We start from the raw sequence: 11,194 nt of genomic DNA, 5'->3' as shown, positions 1-11,194 counted from the left end.
TAGCTATCATGTTACTTATGTATGGAAATGTGTTTCCTCCACAGGGTGTCTGGGCTCTCCCTTAAAGATAGGGTGAGAAGCTCAGTCATCCGGGAGGGGCTCAGAGTAGAGCCGCTGCTCTTCCGCATCGAGAGGAGTCAGATGAGGTGGCTCGGGCATCTGATCAGGATGCCTCCTGGACGCCTCCCTGGTGAGGTGTTCCGGGCACGTCTAACAGGGAGGAGGCCCCGGGGAAGACCCAGGACACGCTGGAGGGACTATGTCTCCCGGCTGGCCTGGGAACGCCTCGGGATTCTCCCGGAAGAGCTAGAAGAAGTGGCTGGGGAGAGGGAAGTCTGGGCATCTCTGCTCAAGCTGCTGCCCCCGCGACCCGACCTTGGAATAAGTGGAAGAGGATGGATGGATGTTACTTATGTTTTAGTGCTAATGACTAACAACAGAGATACAGTCTGTACAGTTAATCAGCAGCTCTAGTCAGGGTGTGCTAAACTGAAGTCGTGAGTCTTCAGCTGGGATTTAAAAGCTGAGACTGAAGGGGCATCTCTTATAGTAGCAGGCAGACCAGTCCACAGTTTAGGGGGTCCTGTAACTGAAAGCTCGACCTCCCACTGTTAGTTTATTAATCCTTGGAATCATAAGCAGACCGACATCTTAAGTCTGCCCTTAAGTTAACCGGGAGCCAGTGTAAGGATTTCTGAACTGGAGTTTGAACTGGCCAGAAATGAAATGTGCTGTATAATGCAAAACCAGATAGATATGAAAGGCGCTATAAAAATCCGTGTATCTGGTCCTTATCGGTCCATGTAAAAAGTCCAGTGAAGTTCTTACTGGGACGCACTAATCCAGTGTTTCTCATGCACCCTCCACTGCTTTAGGACAATTAAGCTCAATTCACCATGACGGGCAGCCATACCCTGCCCCCCGAGCCCCCTGCCCCAACCCCCCATACCCACCTGAATCCAACCCCACCAGTCTAACAATCACATTGAACTCAGCAAGGGGGGAACCTCTTATGATTGCACTCCGTTAAGCAGAGGAGGACCTCCCTCATCACATCGGTGGGATGCAAAGAAATGTACATGAGGGAAAAAGCGGGTCACGGCACCAGAAAGGCTGAGAAACGTGGCGCTGATCAGTAGGCACTGTGTCACTCCGTCTGTTTGTGCATTTCCTCAACCTCCTCATTCCGTTACAGCAGCCTTTGGGTGTGACGTCTAAGGGGGGATGGATGCCAGTCCATTCATTGCATGTTAGGCTGATGCCCACACCCAAGCCATTCAAGTTTACCCAGATATGGGAGGCAGGGGAGCACCCAGAGGAGAACTGGCAAACCCCACTCCGATTCAAACGCAGGTCCCTGCTGCAGTGCCAACAATGCAATGCCCTGCACTGCTGTGCCACCCCCCTGTTATATAAAAGCACTGTCAGTTTTTTGCAGCCCCCCACCCTCCTTTTTCTCAACACTTGGCTCGCTGCTAACTGGATTAGTGGGCTAGGAAGAGCACAGAGACCGGCAATCCCTGGCCGGCGGAGGATCAGTATGAGGTGTGTGTTTGCACTTTCTGCGCCTTCACTAAATCAGCCTTTGAAGGAGCGGGCACTTAAAGCGGGTGATCACCGGCTTATGGACTGCTTTAGAAAATGAGAGGCGATAGCACAAGAGGGATGACGGCTTTAGGAGGCAGGCTGTCATACACAGCTGAAGGATGCCATTTCAGACATATCGCTGTTACGCCAGTTTCGCTTCACTGCCTCGGAATAAATCCTTGAAAGCACAGATTGCTCGGCTGGCACGTGCATGGGAAGTGTAAGCAGCCACAGCTGCTCGTCGGCCCCTGCCCTGATATAAAGTGCTGGTGATGGAGGGCTGTTGGAGACCGACATGTGCTCCTGTGATCGCAAAGAATAAGACAGAGACGCAGGGTGTTATTACAGTGCAAGGGAAGGGTCCATCCAGCACTTCCACTTTAGTTATACTGCGGGAAATCAACGCGGTGGAAGACCCTGCGGTGCAATACAACTGATGGCACTGCGCAAGAATAGGCGGTCGAGCACTTTAACTTACGTGATATTAATTATGTGCACAAGTAAATGTAGAGTTCGAGGAGTAACGGGAAATGGAATCAAATGAACGACCTCAGCAATACCAAACACGTCGGGTCAAATGAAGTGAACAAGCTGGAAAGACGGAGAGGATGGAACGGGGCGGCTTAATGGCTCTTAATGCGCCTCTGTGCGCGTCCACCTTTACAGATCGATTGTCTGTGTCTGTGTGTATCTCTGTGTGTGTATCTTCATCACCAACGATGTGCTCTGATAGGCTAACAAGCTGTCCGTCATCTTTAGTTACACATTTCTTGAGTCTGTGTTTGTGTGTGTGTGAGGGCGCGTACATGTGTCTCTATAAGCATGTGTGAATATTGAAATAAATGATGTATTGTAAAAACTACTCATGCAACTATTAAAGAAGGTGAATCTCAAAAACTGCTTGTGCAATTATTTAAAAAAAAGATGTACCTCAAAAATTATTCCTGTAAATTTAAAAAAAATATATCAAAACAACTACAGCGGCAAATACTGTATTTAAAAAATTTCAGAACTACTTGTGCAAAAATTAAAAAAAAAAAAAACTTTTCTCAAAAACTACTCGTGCAATTATTTAAAAAATGGTGTATCTCAAAAACTACTTGTGCAAACATTTAAAAAATGATGAATCTCAATAACTACTTGTGCAAAAATTAACAAAAAATGTATCTCAAAAACAACTCCTGCAAATATTTAAAAAAAAGATTTATCTCAAAAATTTCTTGTGAAATTAAAAAAAAAAAAACAATGTATCTCAAAAATTATTCCTGCAAATTAAAAAACAAACAATGTATCAAAAAAACTATTCCTGCAAATATTTTAAAAATTATGTATCTCAAAAACTGCTTGTGCAGAAATTTAAAATATATGTATCTCGAAAACTTCTTGTGCAATTATTTAAAAAATGGTGTATCTCAAAAACTACTTGTGCAATTCTTTTAAAAAATAATGTATCTCAAAAAAATCTTGTGCAATTATTTAAAAAAAGATGTATCTCAAAAATTATTCCTGTAAATTAAAAAAAATATATAAAAAAAACTACTGCTGCAAATACTGTATTTAAAAAATGATGCATCTCAGAACTACTTGTGCAAAAATTTAAAAAAAAAACTCTCAAAAACTACTTGTGCTATTATTTAAAAAATGGAGTATCTCAAAAACTACTTGTGCTATTATTTAAAAAATGGAGTATCTCAAAAACTACTTGTGCATAAATTAAATAAGATGTATCTCAAAAACTACTTGTGCATAAATTAAATAAGATGTATCTCAAAAACTACTTGTGCAATTCTTTAAAAAATCTCGAAAAAATTTTCTGTATCTTGAAAACTACTTGTGCAATTCTTTTAAAAAATAATGTATTTCAAAAACTTCTTGTGCAATTATTTAAAAAAAGATGTATCTCAAAAATTATTCCTGTAAATTAAAAAAAAATATATAAAAAAAACTACTGCTACAAATACTGTATTTAAAAAATGATGCATCTCAGAACTACTTGTGCAAAAATTAAAAAAAAACCTTTCTCAAGAACTACTCGTGCAATTATTTAAAAAATGGAGTATCTCAAAACCTACTTGTGCATAAATTAAATAAGATGTATCTCAAAAACTACTTGTGCAATTCTTTAGAAAATTATGTATCTCAAAATCTACTCATGCAAACATTTAAAAAATGATGAATCTCAATAACTACTTGTGCAAAAATTAACAAAAAATGTATCTCAAAAACAACTCCTGCAAATATTTTAAAAAAAGATTTATCTCAAAAATTTCTTGTGAAATTATTTAAAAAAACAATGTATCTCAAAAATTATTCCTGCAAATTTTTAAAATACGATGCATCAAAAAAACTACTCCTGCAAATGTTTAAAAAATTATGTATCTTGAAAACTACTTGTGCAATTATGTCAAAAATGGTGTATCTCGAAAACGACTTGTGTGAAAATTTAAAAAAAAAAAGAAGCTGTATCTCAAAACCTACTTGTGCAAATATTCTGCAAATTGATAGGCCTGGTCTAATGAATTAACTGAGTCGAGTGCAAAGATCCCAGCTAAATTAAACAATTTCTACAACTGTTATTGTTGGACATGGGTCAAACTCTTTTGAAGGATATGTAGATAAGTGCTGGAGATAAACGATAAGCCTGGAGTTTGTAACGAGACAGACACACCACAACCCGTTTGAAGAAGACTCACATCTCAGCCAGGGTTCCAGTTCATGTCTTGCATCTCTTCTGTTCATCTTCGATACTCTGATTTGCGTTGTTTATGTGCCTCCTTCTTTGTGTCTGGGTGTTTATGCAGCCCATGTTATGTTCCATGTGTTTTGTGGGCGGTCCCCCAAGAGGTGGGGTCACATACCAATCTCCACCAGGAACTGACCTCTGCCCTATGAAGCCAGAGGGTCTCCCACAGTTCCTAGCGGTTCATTTCAAATGTGCCTGGGAGTGAATGAGTTTACTTGTGCTTTGTTGTCCGTTTTGTGATTTGACGTTCTGCTCAGTTAATATTTTGAATTCTATTAGAGATTTAATTTTATTTTTCTATATTATTAGTCTGGGGGTATCGCTTGGTTTCTCTGTGTCTCGTCTGTCTTTGTTATGCACCTTGTGTTTTCTGGGTGCAGCCACCTGCCAAACGCCGCCAATGAACTGCCCTATAAATCCGGAGGGTCTCCCTCAGTTCCCGCTCGTTCATGTCAGACACGCTCGGGGAGGTGAGGAGTTTTCTTGTGTTTCTTTGATTTGTTGGATTTCAGACCCTCATTGCTCGGTCTTTCTTTTCGTATTGGGACCTTGCTTGCCTGGATTGCCTTTTCTTTTTAGGCAACTCCATTGTGCCTTTTGTGCTCTTTGGAGCTTCAGTCTTGTTATAAGCATTTTTTGTTAAATAAACCTTTCTATTTTTATAAAGATTCTGTGTCGCCCTTGTGTCTATCCAGAATTTGGCTGTGTGACCCCCATTTCTGGAACTTTTTGGGAGACTCCTACCTCACTTTTGGGAAGTTATCGTTGTATGTAGGGCCCTGTGTTTAGGGGGGATATTTTGGACTCTGCTTCTTCTAGAATGTCCTGTCGTTGCTGGGACGTCGTTAGCCAGGAGCTCTACACTGCCATCATTTTCCCACATGAAAATAAGTTTTGATTTCCCAAACACACACAGAGACACCAAGCTAAAGTCAACCTTTTGTTCTCCTGATCATTCATTCATTCATTTATAAATCTGGCTCTCCTCCCATTTTGTAATTGTTAATGACTGTTACTGTATCCTTGTTTAGGACATTTTGTGTTTTCCTTTCCTTAAATATTTACTGATTCCTTTTTGCTGATTGATTAGTGTGTTATTTTTACTTTGTTCAATTATTTATCAGTCTTTTCCTATTTGTCTTGACCAGCCTCAGCTTTTTTTGGAATAGCCATCCCGGTGGGGCGCCTGCGTTCGTCTTGTAGCCGTGTTTCCCGGGCCGTCCTCTGCCAATTTCCTTTTTTTTTTTCCTTGATGAGTCCAATTTCAGATGTGCTGGTGTGCCCGCTGAGGCCGGTGGAACGTTTCCGTGATCTCCGTCCCGACGAGGTTGCCGATTTATTCAAAACCACGCAAAAGGTGGCCGACGTCGTGGAGAAGCACTTTCAAGGCACCTCCCTGACTATCTCCTTGCAGGTAGGAAAGCTTGTGTCTTCTAAATAATGAGAAACAATTCTTTGAAGCAAAGTGTAAAAGTGGTAAGCGCTCTCAGGGAACTGTCCCACCTGCCTGTCCAAGATGGTGGTCTTCGTGTCCTTCCCCTTTCTCACAAATGACGTAGGGAGGCCACAGAGGGGGCAACTCCAGGGCAGGGGCTCCCAAATGGTTTAAAGTCCAGGCACCTCAAAATGTTGTGCCGCCGGGGAATTTCCCATTGGGATTAATAAAGTATCTATCTATCTATCTATCTATCTATCTATCTATCTATCTATCTATCTATCTATCTATCTATCTATCTATCTATCTATCTATCTATCTATCTATCTATCTATCTATCTACTACTATCTATCTATCTATCTATCTATCTATCTATCTATCTATCTATCTATCTATCTATCTATCTATCTATCTATCTATCTATCTATCTATCTATCTATCTATCTATCTATCTATCTATCTATCTATCTATCTATCCTGCTGACTACACTAACATTAAAATCTACTCTATCTATCTATCTATCTATCTATCTATCTATCTATCTATCTATCTATCTATCTATCTATCTATCTATCTATCTATCTATCTATCTATCTATCTATCTATCTATCTATCTATCTATCTATCTATCTAAGGTTTTGGTCTGTGGACTACTTTCATTTTGTAAAATTATTTATACAACCAGGGTGGCGCAGTGGGTAGCGCTGCTGCCTCACAGTTAGGAGACCCGAGTTCACTTCCCGGGTCCTCCCTGTGTGGAGTTTGCATGTTCTCCCCGTGTCTGTGTGGGTTTCCTCCCACAGTCCAAAGACATACTGGTTAGGTGCGTTGCCGGTCCTAAATTGGCCCTAGTGTGTGCTTGGTGTGTGGGTGTGTTTGTGTGTGTCCTGCGGTGGGTTGGCACCCTGCCCGGGATTGGTTCCTGCCTTGTGCCCTGTGTTGGCTGGGATTGGCTCCAGCAGACCCCCGTGACCCTGTGTTCGGATTCAGCGGGTTGGAAAATGGGTGGATGGATGGATGGATTTATACAACCAAGAAAAAATTAAAAATCACGTGTTTTCCCATTGTGAGCATACGACTGGATGACTTGACGACAACAATAGTGCAAGATTCCCAAATGGACATTTTTTGATATTGTTTGCTGTGGTCCGGCTTTGGTCACCATTGGGTTCCAATCGACTAGAACTTTCCTGTCTCCGGTCTGCTCCAAAACACACAGATTAGAATATGTTGCTTGGCCATTACGACCAACTACATGAAGTAACAGATTTTTTAAAAACATTATTTTTGGGTGGAGTGTTCCTTTAAGTTAAGTACTGAACTCTTACTAGGCTCAAATAAGTCCATCCATCCATTTTCCAACCCGCTGAATCCGAACACAGGGTCACGGGGGTCTGCTGGAGCCAATCCCAGCCAACACAGGGCACAAGGCAGGAAACAATCCTGGGCAGGGTGCCAACCCACCGCAGGACACACACAAACACACCCACACACCAAGCACACACTAGGGCCAATTTAAAATCGCCAATCCACCTAACCTGCATGTCTTTGGACAGTGGGAGGAAACCGGAGCGCCCGGAGGAAACCCACGCAGACACGGGGAGAACATGCAAACTCCACGCAGGGAGGACCCAGGAATCGAACCCAGGTCCCCAGATCTCCCAACTGCGAGGCAGCAGCGCTACCCACTGCGCCACCGTGCCACCCTCAAATAAGTCTCGTTGGGAATTTTAACAAGGAAGGTTTGCTTGCTTTTTGTGTTTTTCCAATTTTCGTGTACAGCAATGGACAAACGTTTTGACCGTGACACAAGTGTTGCGTTTGGCAAACTTTGCTGCTTCGGCATTTTCATATTACCATTTTTACTTGTGTACCACGCGCCCTCATGTAAGACGCGCACCCTAATTTTTACAAAGAAAATCGGGAAAACCGTTTTGCCCCGTGTACGACGTGCGTTGTGATTGTACAGTGCATCTGGAAAGTATTCACAGCGCATCACTTTCTCCACATTTTGTTATGTCACAGCCTTATTCCAAAATGGATTCAATTCATTTTTTTCCTCACAATTCTACACACAACACCCCATAATGACAACGTGAAAAAAGTTTACTTGAGGTTTTTGCAAATTTATTAAAAATAAAAAAAACTGAGAAATCCCATGTCCATAAGTATTCACAGCCTTTGCTCAATACTTTGTCGATGCCCCTTTGGCAGCAATTCCAGCCTCAAGTCTTTTTGAATATGATGCCACAAGCTTGGCACACCTATCCTTGGCCAGTTTGGCCCATTCCTCTTTACAGCACCTCTCAAGCTCCATCAGGTTGGATGGGAAGCGTCGGTGCACAGCCATTTTAAGATCTCTCCAGAGATGTTCAATCAGATTCAAGTCTGGGCTCTGGTTGGGCCACTCAAGGACATTCACAGAGTTGTCCTGAAGCCACTCCTTTGATATCTTGGCTGTGTGCTTAGGGTCGTTGTCCTGCTGAAAGATGAACCGTCGCCCCAGTCTGAGGTCAAGAGCGCTCTGGAACAGGTTTTCATCCAGGATGTCTCTGTACATTGCTGCAGTCATCTTTCCCTTTATCCTGACTAGTCTCCCAGTCCCCACAGCATGATGCTGCCACCACCATGCTTCACTGTAGGGATGGTATTGGCCAGGTGATGAGTGGTACCTGGTTTCCTCCAAACGTGACGCCTGGCATTCACACCAAAGAGTTCAATCTTTGTCTCATCAGACCAGAGAATTTTCTTTCTCATGGTCTGAGAGTCCTTCAGGTGCCTTTTGGCAAACTCCAGGCGGGCTGCCATGTGCCTTTTACTAAGGAGTGGCTTCCGTCTGGCCTCTCTACCATACAGGCCTGATTGGTGGATTGCTGCAGAGATGGTTGTCCTTCTGGAAGGTTCTCCTCTCTCCACAGAGGACCTCTGGAGCTCTGACAGAGTGACCATCGGGTTCTTGGTCACCTCCCTGACTAAGGCCCTTCTCCCCCGATCGCTCAGTTTAGATGGCCGGCCAGCTCTAGGAAGAGTCCTGGTGGTTTCGAACTTCTTCCACTTATGGATGATGGAGGCCACTGTGCTCATTGGGACCTTCAAAGCAGCAGAAATTTTTCTGTAACCTTCCCCAGATTTGTGCCTCGAGACAATCCTGTCTCGGAGGTCTACAGACAATTCCTTTGACTTCATGCTTGGTTTGTGCTCTGACATGAACTGTCAACTGTGGGACCTTCTATAGACAGGTGTGTGCCTTTCCAAATCATGTCCAGTCAACTGAATTTACCACAGGTGGACTCCAATGAAGCTGTAGAAACATCTCAAGGATGATCAGGGGAAACAGGAGGCACCTGAGCTCAATTTGGAGCTTCATGACAAAGGCTGTGAATACTTATGGACATGGGATTTCTAAGTTTTTTTATTTTTAATAAATTTGCAAAAACCTCAAGTAAACTTTTTTTACGTTGTCATTATGGGGTGTTGTGTGTAGAATTCTGAGGAAAAAAATGAATTTAATCCATTTTGGAATAAAGCTGTAACATAACAAAATGTGGAAAAAGTGATGAAGCGCTGGGAATACTTTCTGGATGCACTGTATAGGAAATGTTTAGGGCACATTTTCCGTGAAATGCCCTTCTGTTTTTGTTGCATGATGAAAGTTTTTCTTTCTTCCGTCGCCAATCTCAAACACATGACTCTGGAACACCGTACTTGTGACCTGCTGCCCGATTTCCTATCTTCTCTGCTTCCAAAGTCACTTTTAGTTTCTCTCCCGCTGTGAAGGAGTGTAAACGCTTGCTACTATCCATGCTGAATGACGACGCCAAACTGATTCAAAAACAAGAGCGAGCGAGAGAGAGAGCTCAAGCAGAAGAAGTAAGTAAACATTTCCTCGCTTATGACGCGCACCTGATTTTCGAATGCTAATTTTCGGGAAAAAATGTGTGCGTGGTACATGCGTAAATACGGTATTATTTTGTTTTATGTTTCTATGGTATACTGAAGAATGATTCTAAACATTTCATAAGTTGGCAAACACTTCAAATGTATGTAAAGAGTCAGTATTGAGAGTGTTGTCCCTTCTGCTTCATAACTTTTGCACTTTGCCCTGGTATTCTGGATATCCACTTCCCGGCCAAATCCTGACTGACGGAGGTCCATTCTCGTCTTTTTAGTGCTTGGAGTGGATCACAATTTGTTGGGCTTCTGCTTGTCCACCCACTTTTTGAGAATTGGCCACAGGGATTAAGATCTGTGGAGTTTCCTGGTCCAAACTTTCCATGTTCTGATCTTGGTTATAACTTGTGCCATGGTGGCTCCATCATGCTGGAAAATTACGCAGATCATCACCAAATTGCACCTGGATTGCTGGGAGAAGTTGCTCTCGGAGGACGTTCTGACACCATTCTTTATTGATGGCCGTGTTCGGAGGGGGAGATCTGTGAGTGGGCCTGCTCTCCCTTGGATGAGCAGCAACCCCACACGTGGATGGTCTCAGGATGCTTCACTGTTGGCCCAGTGACACCGGACTCACAGTAGCGTTCACTTGTATCTTCTTCCAGATTTTCTGGATGTCCCAAACCAGTCGGAAGGAGGATTCATCCGAAAACAGAACTTGGCCCTCTGCAGTCTCCTGCTGCCCAGTCCTTGTACTTTTGATGTTTTTTGCTGCCCTTCTTGACATGAGGCCATTACCCAAAAGTCTTCATCCCTCTTTACAGCCACCTGCTGCCAGTACTGAGGTAGCGCTGCACGGGTGGCACCAGGACCCCTAAGGAGGAGACGGGCCTGACGCATGCCAGACACTTTCAGCTGATCATTTTGTGCCAGGGCCAGTGTAAGTGAAAATGGGTTTTGGTGATAAAGTGACCTTTTGATGCTAATGAAGCTCTTCATCTGCGTCTGATCACTCTGCACGATCGCATACAAAGGATGAGAATTGCCACCGCAAAAACCGAAGCCGCGGATCTGGCAAAACACAACATTTGTGTCCCTGCCAAAATTTTGGGCCACTACTGTATAAACCAAATGTTTGTTTAATGAATTATTTGTAATGTGAACACTGCAGTGCAATTAGATATTAGAACATTAGAACACTCTGGACGAGAGCAGGCCATTCAGCCCAATAAAGCTCACCAGTCCTGTCCACTTATTTCTTCCAAAAAAACATCAAGTCGAGTTTTGAAGGTCCCTAAAGTCCTCCTGTTTACCACACTACTTGGTCGCTTATTCCAAGTGTCTATCGTTCTTTGTGTAAAGAAAAACTTCCTAATGTTTGTGTGAAATTTCCCTTTAACACGTTTCGAACTGTTCCCCAGTGTTCTTGATGAACTTATTTTAAAAGAACCGTCTCGATCCACTGGACTAATTCACTTCATAATTTTAAACACTTCACTCAGGTCTCCTCTTCATCTCCTTAAGGCTCAGCTCTTT

General features: G+C 42.8%; 1 protein-coding gene across 1 annotated transcript in view; it reads left to right on the top strand.

The window, feature by feature from the left end:
- fhit (fragile histidine triad diadenosine triphosphatase) overlaps positions 1–11,194 on the top strand; it is a 946,781-nt gene that overhangs the window by 691,222 nt on the left and 244,365 nt on the right. The window contains exon 3 of the mRNA XM_051921093.1: positions 5,599–5,744. Within this exon, the coding sequence (XP_051777053.1) occupies positions 5,599–5,744 (146 nt within the window). The remainder of the gene's footprint in view (positions 1–5,598; positions 5,745–11,194) is intronic.

The sequence above is a fragment of the Erpetoichthys calabaricus genome, chromosome 18 (genome assembly GCF_900747795.2).
Source record: "Erpetoichthys calabaricus chromosome 18, fErpCal1.3, whole genome shotgun sequence".
In the NCBI taxonomy this organism is placed as follows: domain Eukaryota; kingdom Metazoa; phylum Chordata; class Cladistia; order Polypteriformes; family Polypteridae; genus Erpetoichthys; species Erpetoichthys calabaricus.
Note: the sequence above shows the minus strand (reverse complement) of the source record. Positions and strands in the feature narration are given on the sequence as shown.